The sequence below is a fragment of the Cyprinus carpio genome, chromosome A7 (assembly GCF_018340385.1).
Source record: "Cyprinus carpio isolate SPL01 chromosome A7, ASM1834038v1, whole genome shotgun sequence".
Taxonomy (NCBI): domain Eukaryota; kingdom Metazoa; phylum Chordata; class Actinopteri; order Cypriniformes; family Cyprinidae; genus Cyprinus; species Cyprinus carpio.
Genome location: NC_056578.1, coordinates 20,579,125 through 20,602,321, shown reverse-complemented (window position 1 = coordinate 20,602,321; position 23,197 = coordinate 20,579,125). Strand labels below are relative to the sequence as shown.

General features: G+C 35.7%; 1 protein-coding gene across 3 annotated transcripts; it reads right to left on the bottom strand.

The window, feature by feature from the left end:
• Positions 1-5,672: 5,672 nt before the first annotated feature.
• On the bottom strand, positions 5,673-21,417 carry LOC109078024 (palmitoyltransferase ZDHHC1-like). 3 transcript variants are annotated; one of them, XM_042760302.1, is made up of 11 exons: positions 20,930-21,417; positions 19,503-19,747; positions 19,117-19,292; positions 16,922-17,023; positions 15,887-16,014; positions 15,618-15,773; positions 14,117-14,238; positions 11,143-11,234; positions 8,971-9,085; positions 8,713-8,815; positions 5,673-7,452 (listed from the first exon to the last, which is right to left on the bottom strand). In XM_042760302.1, exons 2-11 carry the CDS (start codon positions 19,719-19,721, stop codon positions 6,857-6,859), a joined length of 1,809 nt encoding a protein of 602 aa, XP_042616236.1. In that variant the 5' UTR covers positions 19,722-19,747; positions 20,930-21,417; the 3' UTR covers positions 5,673-6,856. The 3 variants fall into 3 exon arrangements, with proteins under 3 accessions (XP_042616236.1, XP_042616237.1, XP_042616238.1); XM_042760303.1 differs by having other exon boundaries at positions 11,143-11,231; XM_042760304.1 differs by having other exon boundaries at positions 5,673-7,383; positions 20,930-21,415.
• Positions 21,418-23,197: the final 1,780 nt, after the last annotated feature.

Here is a 23,197-nt window from a genome sequence, read left to right as displayed (position 1 = left end):
TTAACGCAATGCTCTACCACTTGAGCTACAGGAACACATATATGTATATATATTCAGAATCTAAATTTGTATTTGTTTATTTTGGGTGTTTTTTGAGTGTTGGGGTATCATGACAAACTTAATAGCATCTAAAGCTAGAATGCTGAACTTCACAAGGTTGTGCTCTTCACAGCTCAACAGCTAGCATTCAAGCATTTATCCTCTTCTTGGTAGTACAGTTAGGTCACGTGTACTGTTTCCTAGGTATAGCAAATACATTGTGGCTATGCAAATTTTTGAGTGTTTATAAATGTGTGTACTTTAAGAAGTTCTCTTTAAGAAACTTTGAAGTGTTGCCATTCTAAATAGTGATCTAATGAAATGATCTTTCATCACTCACTTGACCAGATTACATTCCAGATGCCTCTACCAGAAACAGTACTGAGACTTGCTATGGGAAAGGAAAACTACACACCACGGCAATGCATTGGGTGTGTGGTGTGTGTTTAAGAGGAAGGGAACAAGACATTGTATTCATATAACTAGGATCAAAGCCATTAAAACTAAGAATACCTTTGTCAGCATTAAAACATTAGTATTCAGTAACAGTTAGTATTCAGAAACAAAACTCTGATTTAGAACAATCAGTAGATATGTAGTTATTTAGAACAGTTGTTCTCATTAGTCCCCCCCAGTGGGCCCTCAGCAAACTTCCAAATGTGTCACAAGATGACTTAAAATTACCTAATTATATTAAAAAGAAACATAACTTGATTAAAATGCAACAACACACAAATTGTCCCCTAATAACAACTGTTTTTATTGAAGGTCATACCGAATCAGAATCTTGAATCTTCTGTTATCTCAAAAATAATTTATTTAAACTTATTTTAATATAGCAATACTCACTGTTAAGAATTTTTTTTTTTTTTTTTTTTTAAAGCAAGCAACTTTATCATAAATACAGCAGAAATACCAGAGTAAATATCTTGTCCAATACGAGGGGGCGTTGAATATGATGTTGGAAAATGGGGGGTCTTTGGGTCAATAAGACTGAGAACCAGTGTTTTTTTTTTTTGTTTGTTTTTTTTTAATAGTTTTTTTTTTTTTTTTTTTTTTTTAGTGGCACCCCCCTTTGAAAGTGGAAAGCCACTGCATTCATGTCACATTTAAGAGACTGAGAATGGCATACGTTATTTTTGTATTTTAGCCTTGAGAACAAGAGCTCATTCACAACATGAGCTTTAAATGCATAGCCAATAAACAACACGCATCCATCCTACGCTACCCTGAAAAACGTTCACACTCTGAAATGTATATATATATATATATATATATATATATATATATATACAGTACAGACCAAAAGTTTGGAAACATTACTATTTTTAATGTTTTTGAATGAAGTTTCTTCTGCTCATCAAGCCTGCATTTATTTGATCAAAAATACAGAAAAAACAGTAATATTGTGAAATATTATTACAACTTAAAATAATAGTTTTGTATTTGAATATACTTTAAAAATAAATAATTTCTTTCCGGTGATGCAAAGCTGAATTTTCAGCATCATTACTCCAGCCTTCAGTGTCACATGTAACAAAAAAACTACAACAATACAAAATAGAAATCATTCTAATATTCTGATTTATTATGAGTGTTGGAAACAGTTCTGCTGTCTAATATATTTGATGAATAAAAGGTTAAAAAGAACTGCATTTATTCAAAATAAAAATAAAAAATTCTAATAATATATATTCTAATAATATATTTTCTTTACTATCACTTTTTATCAATTTAACACATCCTTGCTGAATAAAAGTATTGATTTTATTTTAAAAAAAAATAAAATAAAAAAAAATTACTGACCCCAAATTACTGACCAGTAGTGTATATTGTTATTACAAAATATTTATATTTTAAAAACATAGCTTCTTTTTTTTTTTTTTTTTATTCATCAAAGTATCCTAAAAAAGTATCACATGTTCTGAAAAAATATTAAGCAGCAGAACTGTTTCCAACTTTGATAATGAATCATCATATTAGAATGATTTCTAAAGGATCATGTGATAATGATCCTAAAAATTCAGCTTTGCATCACAGAAATAAATGATAATTTAAAGTATAATAAATTTAAAAACAATTATTTAAAATTGTAATAATATATCACAATATAAAAAAAAAAAATTTCTGTATTTTTGATCAAATAAATGCAGGCTTGATGAGCAGAAGAAACTTCTTTCAAAAACATTAAAAATAGTAATGTTTCCAAACTTTTGGTCTGTACTGTATATATATATATATATATATATATATATATATATATATATATATATATATATATGAGGAGCACACACTGTTATAGACATTATTATTTAATATGGAAACATACTGGATTGGATTATTTCTTTCTGTAAAAATAATGTTTTCGACCCTACAGATGTGTGACATGCACTCATAGCTGTGTTAAACTTTTATGTTTCAACAAAAGTGTTGAGTGATGTCTGTTACACATTCAGTGGCTTAGACACACACTGTATATCTCTATGACCTTTTGATGATTGACACGTTTAGTGGGTGTATGCGAGTTGTCATGGAAACACTTTGTTGTGATATCAAACTTCACACTGCAAAATGGCGTGCAGAAATTGAACAGTCCAGTATCTGCCGTAGTGTGATATTTACAGTGCACAACGTCAAACAAACTGAATTCTTGAACTACTGTACAGCATTTCAGCGCATCAGACGGGACATGACATGCATTTACCACAGAGTTTCAATTCATATCCTGTTTTACCCTCTCACTCTCAGCACCTCTTTATCACCCATAATATTAAAGCATGCAACAAATCAGTTTTATACTCACAAATTTAAAACATGAAAGTTGACCAGTCAAAGGTGGTTTTAATGCAGTATGCATCATCGATTTGGAATATTTTATCATTATTCTTGATTCAGTGTGCATGTGAGGAAGTGGTCAGCAGATCCAAAATCCTGCCGCAATCCAAAAATATCACACAACTCTTCCTTTTCTCATTTGCTTAATTTACTTAGCTGCTTTTCTATGCAAACTAATGTCTCTTCATCAGCTCATTTAGCACTGCGAAAGTAGAGAAACCCATGGCCAACGGGAAACAGATGTGCACCTCAGAACAAAAGGTCTGGAGCTGTTGGTTTGTGTCTTTGCATGTTTGATGTATGATGGAAAGAATCAACTCATATTTCCCCAATCACTGTTCATTAAGGTAGCTTGTTTTTGCATGTGACAGAATATGAAGTGTGTAAAGTGTTTTTGAAGCCTGCCTGTATATGTGACCACTGGGAAATATAGTACTGAATCTATCTGTCCAGCAATGACCACTGGTGTCCACAACAATGCTTTGATTTAATAAACAGAAGTCGGTGGGAAAGATGTGTGGGAGCCACTGGAGGGTCAAACTAAAGGCATCAAACACACTTCATATTTCAGCTTTTGTTTTAACTGTTGTCATAGAGACTATTGCAGCGTGCATAGCTTATTTTCTTTCCTTTCTTCTGGTTAAAGACTATAGATGATGAGGTCACCATCTCTCAGGCATCGGCGTCACATCGGTTCTCTCACATCATGTCCTTGATAATTCAAACATAGAGATGGTCGCTCACAAGTGAACACTGATTTGCCTCTGATTTTGGGCTTTTGTCTACAGTACAATATCCATTAATTGTAGTATTAAAATCAAGCAATCAATCAGTCAGAACTAAAATCATGATAATAACATAGCAGCATAGCTGGCTGTCAATATTTTGTTTGTTTAGCACTTTTAACGAAACACATTTTTTTCAAAGCAGCTTTATAATATCTTCATGCCTTATAGTCGCATTTAGCAGATTAGAGCTGGGCAATAATATAGTTTACATTCTGCAACAATATAAACAATCAAGCAGTTGAGATTTGCTACAGTATATAGTATCACTTTATGGGAGTACTGTATGTTTGTGGGTAAAGATATATCCAACTTGAAACACTTAAAAACTTAAAAATATTGCTGGATGATAATATTATTTACATTTTGCCATCATAAAAACAATCACACAACCAAGATTTTGCTATATATCATTTTATGTGAGTGTACTGTATGGCGAATAAAGTGTAATAAACTTGAATATCTAACTTTATGTACATAGCTGTACGATAATATACTTTACATTTGGCATTTTATATTTATTACTATGCTAGTGTACAGCACATGGGATGGTAAAGTTTGATAAGCCTACTTGTTGTAGGATGGAGAAAAAAAAACTAACATGGGTGGAGCTTTGAATATCAAATCCCTTGATCTCACTATCACATACTGACAAAATTCCCCTCAGTGTGCACAGTATAATTCATGAGAAGTCATAATGCAAGTCATTATAAGGCCTTTGTTTGACTATGATGATCAGAACAGTCTATAAATCTGTTTGACTGACAACAGTTTGAACACATTATAAGTCAGCCAAGGTGAATTCTGAAAACTCAGCTCTTCATCTGTGGTGAATAATTGCGTGCAGTGTGCTCCTGGCTCCAGCCAAAAGCTTTCTGTCAGTAATGCTGCCGCTGATGTCACTGTGAGTCCTGTCACAAGTTCTGCTGCATGCCTCTCTTCAGCAGAGCAACTCTGACTGTCAGTGTTACCATGTTATAGTGTCCTGATGCCATGGTTACTATAGGTACAAAGTACTGCAAAAACAGCCACCTGGGTTTTAGAAGGACTATATCCAGGACCAAAAAGAAATCGCAACTAGCCTTTTTTGAAAGACATTTTTAAACATATTTTAAAGGCTTATAAAAAATATAATATACCTATGGAAATGTTAATATACCTATGAAGGATTTTAAAAGCGGAATAGGCAGCACAGTTTTATATTAGTTTGACATTAAATGGATGTAGGAGCAGAACGTGATACTGAGCTTTGAAAGCAGGAGAGGAAGGAGAGTCTGAAAGATTTTATACAGCTGGTCAGGGAACAGGATCCATCTCGTCAGTGCTATTTTCAAAACCAAAACAATAGCCCCATTCTCAAGGCAAGGAAATCACAAGAGTAACTGCCAATGATGTCATACATCAGTTGTTGGTAAATAAACTTCAGTGGTTAACCACACTCTTATTTAGTGGATATTGTGACACAAATTCAGTCACGTCTCTATGTAGCCATATTGAGCAAGTTTTCATCTTGATTTTTGGAGTCTAAAAAGACTTTTCCCCAACTCCACGTGTGACCATTACCTAATATTGTTTTTGCCTACGTTATGGCCTTGACAACAGGCTTTCTGTCAACTTTCTGATCTGGCAGAACAGAGTAGTGTTCTCAACTGATAAGCCCATAAATATGTAGTATTAAAATATAGGACCTACAGCAGGTGTTTGGGTGACATGATTATGTGCAGGTCTATGCTACTGAAAGCTCTTTGTCACTACAGTTCTACACAATTACACACTCAAAACATTACTTACATTCTTCTTAGAGCATGAATAGTTTGCACTAGATCTATTAGTAAGCTCTCAACGGAGTCATGTATTTGTATTACCCAAGTGTTGCTATAGACACCCGTGACTATTTTTGCTTCGGATTCTGAATGAATTGACTGTAGTATGGTCTGTAGAACCTTAAAAGGAAATGTACTTGGAAAAATGTCTACTATTGATTCAGGACACAAAAACAGGGCAACAATCATGCAATGCTACATGTGCTCTTTTTATTGAGGAGGAGAAATCAAGGTTAATAAGATAAATGGTACAGGGATGACAATGATTACTCTGGCTGAGTTCAGAATGGCATACTATTGTACTATTCATAATGTCTCTGCAGTATATATACTGCATATGATTTGCACATTTTCCACATGCCTGGAATATCCAGATGATCTAAATGTACAAAATACTGCACACTGTGTGGAATGTATTGTGTATTAAAAATGTAATATTTATTAAAGATGGTTTTGAGAGAAATTTACAAAAATGCATCATTGATTTTTTAGTGTTTATATAACATTAAAAAAAAAAAAAAAAAGTGTGTAGGAATACTATTTTGTAAAAAAATAATAATAAAATAATAATATACATTTTCATATTGCTTTCCCATCAGGCCATCATTCAGCCACTCCCTCTACCCAAAACATCATGTACCAAGAATGTTTGGGTACACATAAACAACTGTGTAACTGGGTTGTCTCGATAGTGCATACTGTAACTCAAGTTCACCCAAAGAAAACTGGACCCGATTCAAACAACCAGACATATAAAAGCTTATAAAAACAACAAAAAGGAAATGCAACAATTAATTACAACAATAATTTTAAATAGGTAACTAAAAACTACAATGAACAGATATGGATAAAAAAAAAAAAAAAAAAAATTAATGGACGTTTGATTCTTCACAGAAAACTAAAACTTTGGCATTTAATGCATATAAATAAATAGTTAAGAAGGGCAGCACTGCATTAAGTATTAAAAAAAACATATTTGTGAAATGATTCAGCAAAGTCATAGTGAAAGGTACTGAAATTAATGAAAGGTTAAATAAGTTAGTTTATAATTTATATAGTGTCGTGGATTCCTCAAAAAATTCATATTGAGTTGAGGGCTCAAGTCCAAGGCTTCCATCCACAATCAACTTCATGACTTAAAAAGTGAATCTGATGACCAACTGTCAAACATCTAAATGTAACTTTGACCAACGACACACTAAATTCTCACTGCTGACATTCGGTGGTGTTTTGCATAGGTTGCATCAGGTTCTGAGTGCTACATCAGTTTTAATCTCATTTTACTAAAACAGCTCAAGTTTTTTAACGGAGGAACAAGGCCGACCACATGCCCCATGAGTCCTGACTAGTGGTGATGCTTCTCTGTAGTAGTCACTACGCAAGCAGGGTTCTTACATTGGTGCTGGGTTTAGTGTCCTCCATATTTCTTTTGCCTGTCTGTTTGCATTTCGCCACACGCGGACTTTCCTCTGTGATAATGCCCTTTAGGGGCATGACAGGCTCTCCGCTTTCTCGACTCACGAACATAGACGGATTATGGGATACCATCTCAAACCTCTGCTCTGCAGCTTTACAAACGGCTGCTTTCCTCTTGGTCCTGGGCTGAGGGGAGGGTAAAGCTTGTCCAGCTGCTGAGGAAGGCAAAGCACACTGGAGAGAAGAGGAATAGCTGGTGGCAGACATAGCAGCATTAGTAGTTCTGGCCAGGGCTGCGCTGCCAAGCCGTGCCATTGCTACAGGGATCTCCTCCAGAGATTCTGCAGAGTCAGAATGATACTCAGCAGGGGGACCAGCAGCTTGCACGGGTGCAAGAGGGGGGAGGGAGGCCCGCAGGGGGAATGCTGGGAAGGGTAAGCGTTGACCAAGAGAGGAGGTCACAGTGGTGGCAGCTACAGAGGACTCTATTTGTGTAAAGCGCAGACACAAATCACAAAGGTAACTCACACTCTGATTCACCAATATCAAGAGCACTGAAAAACACCACAAGGAATTTTTTTTAAGCATTTGCTAAAATTATTTCAGAATCGATTCAATTTTACATTTTTACAAGATTATACTGGGAAAATACATGCTAAACTCAAACAGCTAAACTTGCGTGAATAAAAGCAGCTTATGGAATCTCATTTCTGCAACCTAAGAAAAAAACAAGCTTTGGTAAATTGTTATGATGACTTAAAAAATCATAATGATATAATGCTATATTATATAAAAAAAAATAAAAATATATTTATAAAAAGTTGAAACAACTTAAGTTGAATAATTATGACTTTTATAACTTTCTCTTAAGTTCTACTGTCAAAATTATGAAACAAATTTAAAATTATTACTCGTTTGACTTTTAATCTCAATGACTGTCATAATTTGTTTTAATGTCATAATTATGATTTACTAATGGATGTTTTATGTGGCAGAAATAAGCTTCAATAGTTACTAGATCAAATATTTGATCAAGGCACACAGGCAGTTTAGGAGTACAGAACTAATCAAACATTGTAATTACAACTAACAATGCAACACAAGCTAAAATAAAAGATATAAATAAGGTTAAGACAACTGCTCTATTAGCAAGTTTTTTATTCTTCTTTTATCGTTTTGCTTTTCTTCAGTCTAAAGCAAACAGGGTGTTGTTCAGTGATTCAGATCTACCACACTGTTTAATATTATAACATAGCAACGTCTTCCATAACTTACTAATCTCCTAAACCAGTGACGCACTGTTAGGATTAGTCTACATTCTATCTTAGTTCTCATGTTCAGAATGCGATATGCTGCTAATATGTTGCAGCACTGTACTTTTTATCTGTGTTTGTAAACATAAACATGTTGCTATAAAATTTTAGGTACTTGCACTAATAATATCAGTGTTTTAGGTCTATACATCCAGGCACCTTTTTACTATTTCTTACTCTCCTCTCTATTCTGGCCTGTACTCGTCTGATCTTCAGCCTCCTAGAATGAATCGCTCTGTTGTATTCCACATTTTGTAAATTGCTTTAGATAAAAGTGTCTGCTAAACTTTTGGGGTCAGTAAGTGACAGTAAAGACTTACACTGTTACAAAAGATTATTTCAAATAAAAGTTTTTATTTGAGGCGTTTCAGCTTTGGCGAGCATAACAGGCTTCTTTCAAGAACATAAAAAAAAAAAAATCTTATCAACCACAAGCCTTCAACAGTAGTGTCAAGCAAAGAGATATTATAGACATGAGTTGATCGTGTAGGTTTGTCTTACCCTGCTCAGCAGAAGTCTTTGGCATGCCTTTGGTGGTGTTGGTATCAATAGACCTGTCACTGTTTACCTCATTTGCAAGTTTGCGCACTTTCCTCTTTTTTTTCTATGGAAATAAATGAAATGGTTTTACAACATAATGAGGCAGACTGACGTTTCAGCTTAGAGTGTACAGGCCACATATTGTATAATTAGAACCCAAAATGAATATTAATTTGTTGTGTGCCTGCACTTTGTGATGTGTGTGCTAATGTGTCACACCTGTGTGTGTTTGTGAGGGTGAGGAGATGCTTTGTTCTCTGTTAGGACAGCAGGGAGGAGCTCTTCTTCACCCATGTGCTCAGACGAGCCTCTGACCCGGCCGTTGCCGTAACGCCTGCAGAGAGATGACCATTACTCAAAGCTTTTGCACAAATGACCAAACAACAATTTTTCAGTAACAGACAGTTGTTCAGAAAACAACTCATGCCTGTTACTGAATAGACAATTTACCAAGGCCTTTGATGTAGCATAATAACCTGGAAATTGAAATGCCATGGGAAACAGTTCTGCCCCAATGACATGTAAAACAGTATGAATGCCTGTTTTGGAATTGCTGAAATACTGTTAACGCTCACTGTTTCTTTTTGAGTAATATGACACATGAGCAAAACAGGCCTCAGTAACTGCTTCTGCAGAACTGGTCCAGTTAGGAGCCTGAAAAGGTAAAAATTAAGCAAACACTCGGTTCACAGGGCTTTCTCAGTGAAACAAAAACCTTAGTAAAATGCATACTGATGTATAAGGAACTAGTGGATCAGTCCCTCCAGATATAAAAATCAAATGAGTAAATAAAAAAAAAATAAAAAAATCTGAAACTGATGCTCTAGCTCACATTTAAACTGCCCCACAAAAAGCATTAGTATCCTTTCTTCCCTTCCAGCTGAGCTCTCAAAGGGTTGTCATGATACCATAATTGGACAATAAAATAAATGAGATTATCTGTATTTTTTGGGTCACTGTAAAGGGAATCAGTCATCCCTTTAAGCCACTATTAGAAGAAAATATTCAGAGTAACGTTGATTTGACTGGACTGTAGACATTAATGTAGGCAGGCTTAAGGGGAGAGAAAGCCAAGTCTTGTGTGAATGGGTAATTGTTTTTTCAGGGCTCTACGCTTACTTTTCTTTTCTTTTTATTAAAAGTTTGTCAAGGTATGTCAAATTCAAAAATGTATAAGCTTTATCAAAATTTCTAATTAAAATAACAAAATAAGAACAAGTATAATACGAATAAGTTACCAATCAAATGAAATCAGCATTAACAAAATTAATTTGCACTACAGAGGTGGCACAAAAGAACACAAAAGTGGCGTGTAGGAATATTTACAGACGTTTAATGAGGCTCAGAGGTGGCATGAGTGACAAATTAGACAAAAGGGCTACAAACAACAGATACTGTTATGACCTCCTGCAGGAGATCCTGCAATCTACAAGAAGTTCCTGAGGAATGCAGTTCCCTTTGTTATTCTAACTGTATGGACCATTTGGTTCACACCTTTACAGACAATTCCTGTTGACTGCATTTGAGGCACAGTCAAAATGTAAATGCATCTGTCTAAAGATTCACAATCTTACTGAAAGTAAAAAGACTGAAAGTAAAAGACGATGCAGTGGTTACTATATTGGATCCGACAGTAATCTCGCAATACACAAGTCTGAGTTTTTTTTTTTTTTTTTTTATGTGGTCAATATAGCTTTGTCTGTGATTACATATTGTTTGATATGAACTGAGTATTTATAAGTTTTGACCTAAATCACAGCAGCATTCATCTATGAAGGATGTAGGCTGTCAAACATACACAACTGTTAGCCACTCATAGCAGTGGGCGTTTACTTCCGAGTCTACAATCCGCCACACCTATTCAAATAGAGATGAGGGGGGTCAAAACAGGACAGAAAATAGCCTATTACTTCTAATTTTTTTTTTTTTTTAGGGATGCACGATAAATATCGGCACAATATTAATGCGCATCTCTTCAGTAAAGCCGGTTCTGTGATCATGATCATGGTTTTGCGCAGCTTGTCAGTGAAGACCGTCTCTTTGAGTAAATGCTGCTCCATGTGAACGCACGCATGTGTAGAGATTTACCGCTGATTACAGAACCGGCTTTACTGACGAGATGCGCATTAATATCATGCCGGTATTTATTGTGCATCCCTATTTTATTGTATTTTTTTTATGTAAAAATCTTGATAACATTATAAGTGGACCACAGAGAACAGTACAAAATAATAATAAAAAATGCAGTTCATGACCCCTTTAATGCATCCTTGTTGGGGGGGAAACAAAAAATACTTACCCCAAATTTTCATGTTGATGTACATAACATAACATAACTTTTAATATTTTGAAGTATGCTATCGTTTTATTAATATAGCTGGCAAAACTCACACAGATCCTTCTTGGGAGCTCATGGCGGTTGGATCCTCTACCTCCATCTTAGGGTTGGTGTAGCCGAGTGTCCCGCCATAACTGACCTGCTGCTGGAGCAAAACAATGACAGAAATTAAATTATGCTGAGAGAGCATTAGCAGGCATATCAGAGATACATTACAATTGCTTCGAAAAGGAGTAGTGGTCCCACATGAAACATTACTTGTTGCATTGTAAACAAAGCATTATATGATCCACATAAGACACTGAATGTCCTTCAAATTAACACCATGATGTACAACCTTAAAAAAAAATTATGACTTGACAAAAATAATTTACCCATATTACATTTGCTCAAACTAGCTGTATATAATGTCACAAGCGTTTTTATTCAATATATAAACTATGATCAAATCTTCAGTTCTTTATATGCTGGGACTCATTTTAGCAACACAACCATCATCATGCAATAAAACCACAATATGTGTACAATATGTGTGGATGGATATGCTTTTTTTTTTTGTGAACCAATGTGTAGAATCAGTGAGCAAATATGTGTCTTAGGGCTGTGAGGTACTGATGGCACTTGTGTGCTTGTGTATGTGGTAACATGAAGTTAGTGCAATGCCAGCCCTGCCCAACACAACAATCTACAAATAGTGAGCCAAAGCAAACAGTTCTTAAAGAACAGCATAGTCACATGCACACCTCTCACGCGCTCTCATGAGGTGTACTAATGAGTTAAGGCTGGGGTCAACTTACATAACCTTTCTAGAAAAAAAACTAAATAAAATTCCAGCCTCTCTATGTATGAGATTTTTGCAAAATAGCATACGTTTAGAATTGTGAAAGTATATTGTATGTTACATACATACATACTTCAACAAAAGTTTAGGGTTAAACTTAAAGTCTAAATACGCTTATGCACACCAATGCTGCATTTATTTATACTTTAAAATATTATAACATTTTAAAAAAATCTGTGTTGATTTGGTGTCCAAACATGTATTTTTTATTATCAATGTTGAAAACAGTTGGGCAGCTTAATATTAAACTGATACATTTTTTCAAGATTTCTTTTATAAATAGAAAGTTCAAAAGGACAGTATTTATTTGATTGTATTTATTAGATTGTCAAAAAGTATTATACTGTCAAAGTGTAAAATGTTACTGTCAAGCCAGCTTACAGCCTTATTTTTAAAGCACAGCACTAAAGGTCAATCAAGGCAGATTCACACTGTCCTCAGAACACAAACCATGTGCTCTGTGGCAGGAAGTGAACTCATGGTGTGAGGTCATTTCCTATAGTTCAGTGTGAGCTCAACGTACCGCCCATTGGAGGATTTGGCAGTAGCCTGGTGGAGAAGTTTTCCTGGGAATGTGTTAATTGCTCTGAGCAATTGGACAGATGATTTCATCCTCACACTAGGTTGTTTTAACAACCTGGTTGTTACAACAACTCGGTTGCCATGAGCTAGCCACTCAGATGAGTATGTATGTGGACACTTGCTCTGTTTTCAGTATTCATATTCAGTACATAAGCCTTCATTCACACGGGATAAGCGAAGCCTGTGATTTTACTCGAATTTACTGACTTATCTCCCGGATGTCAAGGCTTTGAGAGTCCCGTTCTATGGTCCGGTTAGATGGATTTTAAAAAAGAAACTAATATAGTATTGTGTGCTGTGTCATTAACATTTCACCAGGTTAAAATAATATCTCAAGCTTTATGCTCGATTTATTTGTAGCACATTAACCTCAGAACCTTTTCAGCTTTCTCTTTCTGCAAATTGTATGGTGTAGCGATATGACAGCACCCAAAATACTATCAAACACTCCAACACAGCTCCATTCTTCAAGCAAAAGATGGATAAAAAGGTGCACAAGAAACAAAAACCTTGAAAAATTATATATACGACCTGCTAAATACTGGCCAAATCACAGAGATGCCGATTCCACGGGACTAATATTATCACAGGTCCTCGGTTTTCGGTGAAAAATGGTAGGTCATTTGCGGGGGAATTTTTACTTTACAAATTACAGACATGGCCGATTCGCACGGGATTAAAATCACAGACAACCTCCGCAATAGTTACAAATGACTGGAGGTCACCAGGTAATACTAATCCCGTGCGAATAGGGTTTAAGGCTGCATTTATTTGATTAAAAAAAATTGTAAACTATTAACACAGTTTAAATAATTTTACTATTTTAATGCATTGTAAAATGTAATTTATTCCTGTGATTACAAAGCTGAATTTTCAACAGCCATTACTTTAGTCTTTAGTGTCACACGATCCTTCAGAAAACATTCTAATATGCTAATTTGCTGCTCAAGAAACATTTCTTATTATTATCAATGTTGAAAACTGATGTGCTGCTTAATGTTTTTATGTGGAAACCATGATAGTTTTTTTCAGGACTCAGTGATGAATAGAAAGTTTAAAAGAACAGCATTTACTCAAAATAGATTTTTTTCCTAACAGTGTAAATCTCTTTCCTGTCACTTCAGCTCAATTTAATGCATCCGTGCAGAATAAAAGTATTTAAAAAAAATCTACTGACCCCAAAATTTTGAACAGGAGTTTATTTAGATTTTATTTTATTTTTTAACTGGCATTTCCACAAAATTCTTATAGAATTAATAGCATATAATTAATTTAAACGTGTCAGCATGCCTCCTGCACCTGTGCATTTCATGTATGCTCCAAGTACTAATATATAATTACATAAAAATAATAAGCTGAAATACAGATCTGTTGAGAGCCTGTATTGTTTTCAATGGACTGTCAACAAAATGGTGATATTAACCAGCTAATTAATTGATACATTTGCAAGTTTAATGCGAGTAGAAAAAAAATATTATCTTTTTTTGATTTTATACAAAACAAAAATGTATAGACATTGTCCATCACAAAAAAAAAAAAAAAAAAAAAATGCACATAACATTCTTTAGCTGTGCTGAAAATATATGTTTGTTTGTCTGTTTTACCTTGATTAGATTAATCTTGGGAACCCCAGATTCATGCTCTGGAGGGGGCTTTCTGGAATCCTTGGCCTCTTGCCGATGCCGCTGTCGCACAATATACTCATATGTGCTAAGTCTGTTCCACACTAAAGGAGAGAATGAGACAGAGTCTGATACAAAATGTCTACTGCCATATCACCCATACACATCACATCATTTGTTATGTCATTCAGGATAGGAATCATATCTACATATTTTTAATAGTACATATTATTCACATCATTAGGCAAAAACTTGCCTATTATAAAGTACAGATGTGGATGTTTATTTCTGGTTTGATCTCAAAAATGGGTTGAAAAGCCTCTGGATTTTCTCGAAATGCCCCCTTGTGGCACAAAGTGAGATGCCATGTGTGCATAACAGGGCTCAATGTAGTATACATCATTTAAATGTCTATCTTCTTCATTTTACGTTTATATTTCTTCCATTTTTTTATTTGACTCATTTATTTGAGCCATAAGCTACTGCAAAACCCACAGAGGAGAATGTTTAACAACAACAGCAACAAAACATCAAATAACCTCAGAACCAGAGACTGATCATAGGATGACTGTCTTTGTCAGTGTGGCTTCAGAAAATCAGTTGATCTTGCCTGTGGTGTTTTGTTGTCAAGGCTGGCACTAAACTACACAGATCTGCCTGAACTGAAGGTAGGCAGCATGTGGCGGTGAATGACTGTCATGGTAATCAAGCTGCAGTCTATATTATGCAGACTACACCAAAGCCTGCACTCAAACCTAACTGTTGGCAGTGGGCAGATATCGAGCTGATTATTTCAGGCATCAGAGGAATACACCTGCACCTGCTGTTCAAAAGGTGCAGGCAGTAAATAGTTGCAGAAAACCCCACTTATTTGTAATGACATATGCACATATAAGCATATTTTAATTCAAAGTTTGCTGCAATTGCTTTTAATGCATTCAGTTTAAATTCCTCATTAAGAATTTGACTTCACTATAAATCAGGCCAGGGAAGGCAGCTGAGTTTAATCCTAGGTTCATTTTGAAGACAGAGGTGTGCATTGCTGGGAATGCTCTCTCATACACTACTGTTCAAAAGTAGGGTTCAGTAAGATTTGTTTTTTTAAGATATTAATACTTTAATTCAGCAATTTAATTGACTTCTAAAAGACTTTCACATTGCTACAAAAAAAATCTATTTAAAATTAATGCTGTTCTTTTTACCTTTCTATTCAGCAGTCCTTAAAAAAAATGTATCACACTTTCCACAAAAATATTAAGCAGCAGAACTGTTTTCAGCATTGATTATATTAATAAATGTTACTTGTCAGCATATTAGAATGATTTCTAAAGATTTATGTGACACTGACTTCATGTGAAGACTGCTTTGCCATCACTGGAATAAATTACATTTTAAAATATATTAAAATAGAAAAGACCTGGTCAAAACATTGGTTTTAAAGAGCTTAGAAATCTTGAATGTAGAAATACAATAGTGTACTCACTGAGGTATATGTGGAAGCAGAGTAAGTGTCCCAGCATAAGTGCAGACAGTAGGCCCAGAGCAATGGTGACTCCTGCTAGAGCGGGAATGGCTGGACCAGCTGTGGTGACTGGAGCCACCGGTAGAAACACAAACCACACCACAGACTCATTCCTTACTGCAGACAGAAAAAAATACAGAAGATTAGAGCTCTGACATGTGGACACATCTGTGAAATATGCATGACCAACTTTTCAGTACATTCAAAGACGGCCACAAAGCACCTCTTACCCTGCTGAAAGTGCTTGTCGGAACGAAGTTTCGATGGGTCCAAAAAGAACTCTATAAAAACATAACTAGCAATAACTACAACCAAAACAATCCCCAGGACAGCAGAGATCACACTATTGAAAAAAAGCCTGTCACAAATAGAAAGAGAGAGAAAATTAAATAATTAACAAATACATTGCACTTGGCCTTCAGATTTTCAGGCATTCAAAGAGATTTTTTTAGTTAATGCTACATTTATACAATATTGTTCAAAGGTTTGCAGTCAGAAATACAAAAAAAAAAAAAAAAAAAAAAAAAAAAAAAAATTATGAAATATTATTTACAATTTAAGATTGTTTTCTATTTTATAACATTTTCAAATGTAATTGATTCCTGTGATGGCAAAGCTGATTTTTTTTTTTCAAATATAATTTTTTGTAACAATGTAAATGTCTTTACTATCAATTTTAATCAATTTAACGCATTCTTGCTGAAAAAAAGTAATCATTCATTAAAAAAAAAAATCTGACCCCCAAAATTTTGAACAGTAGTGTCGGTCTACAAGGATGAATTTGTGGATGTTATGCCACTTGTAAAAATAAATGCTGCATTAGTTATGTCACAGTGACTTTATTCACACTGCCTGAATATTCTTTTAATGAAAAGTCATTTGCTACATTAGAAGATAAAAACACACATGACTGATTCATTGGTCAGGATCCCAAAGGTCTGCCAGTGAAAATAAAACTCACAAATGTAATGAGTGTTTGTATGTGATGCTAAGCAACAGCACTTGATCTCATGATTGCTTTATGACTTCAATTTGAGAAAACATTACATATGTCATAAAATCATGAAATGTTTCACATCAGATACTGGATATGGTGACAGACTATAAAATAAAATGCTTTATCTGAATTTTACATCTCTTTCTTAAAACAAAAAGACTCACACTGTTAAAATATCTATCTACCAGCTGCTGTCCATGGAAACAACAGGACAGAAAAACGCACCCACACAATGTCAGACAGAGAAGAGGAGGTGAAAACGACTCACCAGTAGTTTCTGCTGCCCACACAATTGTTCAGCCATCGACAGTGGTGGTCAAAGCTTGCCACACACTTATTACATGCACTACAGTGTTTTGATTTAGGCCCCCTGGGAAGAACAAGTTTAATGCATTATTTTAATTGGTTATTTACAGGTTGTGGGGTACAAGAGCTGCTTGAAAAGTTACATGCTTGGACACAATGCATTGTTAAATACAGGGACAGGCAAAAAGGGTAACATATCCTGTGAAAGTGCTAAGTATAAGCTCCTGAATATTAATTCAGGAGATGTTAAGACAGAGAAAACAATGTAAACTCAGAAACTTGCTCATACAGTCGGTCAGATGCAAAGTAGTAGTCTGTCAGTTCGTGCTGGGCGGTTTGATCAAAAATCTCTGTATCACATTTTTTTTTTTTTTTTTAAGGATTCTGACAGTTTCAGGGTTACCACTTTTCTTTTCTGTGAATCAGAAAGCAAGAAACAGTTGCAGAAAAACTGCATTTTAATCACAATCCAAACAAAGATGCTACATGTAGCATGAACAGTTCTTGATGTAAATTTGTTTGTATAATTTAATAGTAAAAACAGAATGGTCTGCCTTCAGCTTTTTGAAATTATGCTACATATCTGCATCTGCATGAAACAAAAACAGCAGACGGGCTGAATGAAAATCACTGTTGCCAACTCTTGTGAGACAAAAAAGCAACCACAGCTTCAAAAACAAGTCCAAAATAAGATTTGAGCATGGTAAAATACCTGTAATGTAGGTCTGGGCGGTATATTGAGTTTTTGTACGATATATCGATATATTTTTTTCTAAGTGATAAGGTATGAGGCAATACCGCCGGTGCCTACATCGACATATAGTTTGATACGAGCACATCTGAATAATAGCAGAGAACGCAGAGTGAGCTGCTGCGGGGGAAAGTGCATAATCCAATTTTTCCTAAACATGAGACATGCTTATATTAAGGGCTTTAAAATAACTCATAAGACATAGTTAACACATAGTTTAAAGTGGTTTGCAATGTCAGATGCTCTGACAGATACGCAATGCCACATAAACAATAGGGCTAGACAGGGCTGAAGCCCCGGGGACCGAGCAAGAAGGGGGCCCGTGATTGGCTGTTGAGTCAAAGACCCACCACGCCCCCCACTTATTAGCGCTGTTATTCAGTGGAGCTTTGCCGTAAATTCCATTCATTATTGAAAACATGAGTTACTCAGTAAAATCCCAAGCTATCAGGTTATTTTACTAAAGCGGATAATGAAAGTTATGGAACAGCAAGTGGACCAGGCACAAGGACTAGATAAAAACACAGCGTCATCGTCCCCACCAATTTTAGGTTAGTTTGATTATTAACTTGACTAATGTATATTGATTTTGTGTCTAAACAAACAATATATTCGCTTAAGGGGTGGGCGATAACCAGATTGAAATATGTCAATCTTGTTGTGTGGTCAATTAAACACTTTTGTAAGCACTGTGGTTTAAAAACCAACGATTTTAATTAATGTACATTAAGCAGTGGGGGAGAATTCATTTTGGTAAATGCGCGTTGACACCGTTTCCAAGCCTGACACGAGCAGTCCGCACCTCAGGTTTAAAGCAGCCGCGTGTACAGACTGACTAAATTGAGTTGGGAGTAGGGCTGGCCAGTATGCTGGTATATATTGTTACTACGGAATATAGTGTCCATCATTAGAGATTTTGCTATATTGTGTATTCCACGGTATGCAAATATATCTGCGTAACACAGTACATTGCTTAGGCACTTCTACCAATATGCCGTTTTTTCTTTTTTTAATTCTTACCGGTTGCATAATTCGAACCAGTTTACCATTTGAACCGGTATATTGCCCAGCACTACTGTCAGTTATTGTCAAGTTGCACCTGACACTTCAAAAAAGTTGTCAAATTAACTATGTATAACAGTCAGCATTAGAAAGTGCTGCAGTAGTTTAGTAACTTCCGATTCAAGACTTGGATGTGTGAGATTGTAAGATTCAGCCACTTGTTCTTATGCTATTGCTTTTGCAGCATTTTAATAAAAACAATAAGATTGAATAAAATGCAGTGGGTGTGCATTACAGTCGTTTTACTACAGTTACAGAAGGTTACAGAAATCTGAATAAAGAATCTGTACACATGCATACCCACACAACAATAGAGAAATAGACAGCAACATGTCTGTACTTACACATCTACTTCACAGAGGTAGCAGTGACAGTTCTCGATGACGTGTGCATGTTTGGTGTGGTCAAACACCGGCATGGGTCCCTTATAACTCCTAGCTCTGACATTATAATCTGCAGGGTCGATGGAGACGGCCATCAGGTGCATGAAGAGGTGACAGATAAATGTAATGCTTGTACACTAAGCTCTGAGTTAAAGACTGATAATTACTCAAAAAAGAGAGTCTCTCAAACATTTAAAGCAGACTTGCTGTATAAAATTCACGCAGAGCTGCACAAAGATCCAACTTCCAATGGCTGCTACAGGGTAACATATGCATATTAATAAGAGCTGATGTGCACAGGAATAGCTTCTGTGCAGGCAATAGGACAAACTGCAAAACAAGGATACAATATATCCGGCTGGGATCCAGTGTGTGGGGAGCAAAGGCACAAATACACCAAAGCCAGTGACAGCAAAGTAGAGATAAAGCAGCCAGGCCAGGAGCTGGAAAGGGTGCAGGGGCCAGCTCCAACCATTGGCCCGAGAGCACAGGGGCACATCAGCTCTCCTGGGTACCCCCTCACTCACTGGGGCTGTGCGATTGGAGTTCTTACTGCAGACATCCATGAGAGGGGAGCCTCCTTCTGTCACTCCTGCCATTAAAACAGCGCAGAATGTTTATTTTTTTAAATATTACATGTTTGATTAGACTCTGCAGGCTTACTGCTTTAAAGGGATAGTTCACCCAAAAATGGTAACTCTGTCATCTTTTAATCACCCTCAAGTTGTCCAAACCTGTATGGCTTTGTTTCTTCTGTGATAGATAATAAAAAAAAAAATCAGAAATGCTGCAGTTTTTATTTATTTATTTTTTGGTTTGGTTACAACATCCTTAAAAATGAAGAAGGAAAGAAGAAAGTCAGAGTTCCGAATTATTGTATTTTTAATTGTTTGACAAAATTTACTGAAAATGCTTTTTTATTTTTTTTATAACAATTTGATTTATTTCTAATTTTACAATGATTAGGGGACATTGATTAATTATTATTATTATTATTTATGTGTTGTTATTGTTTTTTTTTTTTTTTTTTTGTATTTAGTTAGGTTTCTGGCATGGCTGCTAGCTCAGAAAAGCTGTAAAGAAAACACACAACTTATTTGTTGTGTCATCCAGTGAGTTGTTTTAATTTGCAAGCGAATGTCTAGTAGACAGCTATCTGAGCTATTTGAATAAGACCACCTTCAAGCCATAAACAGAGTCTATTCACTCGTCTTGTGTTGACGCCCCACAGAAGAGATCAGCATTGAAAGAAACATGCACCGAAACAGGTCACTGTGAACTGAGCTGTTTTTGACAGGGTAAAAAGGAGGCTGTTTTACAAGACCACTGAGGAATTTTAACCAAAGTATATTACAGACATTTCATGAAGACCCTAAAGAATCATACCAACTTGTAGAAAATAGGCATCCGATGTCCCTTTTAATGATTACTTATATTGTTATGGCTACTCTACTTGTTTTTTAGAGACGTCCAAACAAAGTTTTTGTAGAAAAATGTTTTAAAGCTTTTCAAAAATACATAAAACCGCATAAATGGAAACATTATAATTAAAAAAAAAAATAATAAAGAAACAATAATAAACAACAGATAAATAAAATAAAAAAGATAAAGTAAGTCAGGTTAGAGTCAACCATGTTTAACACCTTACATTGTGAATGGCTGACACAATGTTTGCAGCTAGTGCAGCTGTATTGTCATCTTCTCACTCTCTCTCAGATATCTTTATTTGTCACTGGTCTACTATAACCAGCTCATGGTAAACCATAAGACTCACCTGCTCAGTTACTGGTGTCAGGAACCCGAGCTGATCCGCCACATCTGAGCCAACATTACCTGCACTGCCTTCTCTTTACACGAAAACTACACTAACCTGACACATCTTTGAGGCTCATCCACAGCTCCAGCACAACAGCTCCGAGTGACGGCTAACGTTAGCTCTTTAACGTTTTTCATTCTTTACTCATTTACTGTATCTGTAGCCTGAGAGCGGAGAGGGCGTCTCAGTAACATAAATCTCTGTACCGTAACGTAAACTAATCATTCTGCAAACAAATCACATCTTACGGTAACCGCGCACATCTCGATCAAACATCCAAAGCGTTTTATTGGTCTAATCAATCAAAGCTGCTTAAATGACTTCAAAAATAGCAACAAACACATGTTTTATAATACAACAGCGCCACTCAATCCAATATTTTCGTCTCGTAGTGACAATTTATGTATTAAACAGCTGACCGACGCACCCACATCCGGGAAAACCGTTACACGACACGTTTTATTTCAAATTAAAAGTCCTCTCCACTAAATAACAAAGCAAAAACGTTTACTTGTAAAGTACTGTTAATTACTTAAGTTAGCTTTTTTAATTCATGACATCATATCTAATCACATTATTAGTTATTATGATTATCATTAGCAGTAGTAGGAGGAGTAGGAGATGTTTTGTTAAATGCAATTGCTCTGTGCTGTTGCAGTGTTTCTGTTTTACAAAATCACAAGCTATCAATGTTGCACTGTAGGCAGTTTTCCAGGAGATGGCAGTGATACCATGCTTTAAAACAATGTTTGTGAAAACGTTAATTGCTGATTGCATATTATATAGCAAAATATAATAGTTCGCTTTTGTTATCTCAAAAGAACTTAAGTCATGAAGTTTTGGAACAACATGAGTTAGAGTTCATGATGACGGAATGCAATTTCCATATCAAACTTTCCATTCAAAGTTGATGTTTAAAAAATATATAGCTATATAATACGTTCTATAATTCCAAAATGTCTAAAGATATTCTACATAAAATGTCTATTGAGTGAGGAGGATAGAGGTCTAGAACAAGGAGCAGACGCTTGTTTGTATCAGATCATGTATTTAAAGGGTATTTTGAAGGCTTCATTGCCGTTTTATCTGTTATGTGAACATCCTGTAGATACTCAAGCATTTGGCTTGGGGCCTAACTCATTTGTTTTGGTCGTTACATAAGCATTATTTTTAAAAACACATTCCTATGGGGCATATGAGCAAATCCTTCCAAAGGAGGAGGAAATCTTTTGTCCTAAATGATAAGATGATCATTTCTATGCTGATAAAAAGTGTTTGAATGTGTGACCTGAAGCAAGGTGGTGTTTTTGTGTCTTAGCCAGCACAAATCACAGCAGGTTAAACTTCTGCATGCCAGTATAGAACTTGACCATTTTAATTACTAGGTGGCTTAATTTAAATGTATTTAATAGCTGATTTGCAGTGCATAGACAGCAGACTTAGAATGTAATTTTCAAGTAAACTCTGGTTGATGGCATGTGTTTTCATTCAGCATTATTGTCAAGTGACAAGGACTGATGAAGACTGCTCATATTCTCATGTGGCACAAAATGTTTAGCCAATGGCTGAGGGGAACAATCCATTACAAACTCATCATTCATAACTGGCCTGCTGCAGACCCCCAGCCTTCAAAATTCTTACTTCTCATTTAAGTGAAATACCATACTGTATGCAAAGACAGATTAATAAACCCCACAGTTAAAGGCATCTGAGTGGGCCCCTTAAGGGTTATAACTCAGGAAAGAACTCAAGTGTCTGTTCTCTGCTTTGGGAGGGAGGGTGCGAGGAATGTGACACCGAATTGCTTATGCCAAAGTCCAGCTTGTCCTGTGGTGGGATGGCTCCTGTGAATGAGCACATCTGGAGTTCTGGAACATTTTGGCAAAGCAATTCAATTCCTCAAGGAACATGTTTTGGATGAGTTTGTATCCAATACAAACACAGGTTTTCTGCATTATTTAGTGATGCACCTGTTCTAACCCCCGTGGTCCCTCAGAGGGAGTCAAATGAGGTGAGACTGGAGGGGTGACGCTGTTCTGAGCACGTCTACAGAACAGGCATGATATTCTACGAATGTGGTAAGTGATACCTGAATGCTGCAACAAGCACGCTCCATAATAATTTGAACTTCCCCAGCAGGATCTGCTGAACAATGAGCACTATTTCTATCCCAGTTTGTCGTTCTAGCGGACGTGCACGTCACAAGGTTTAGCTAACAGTTTTTGG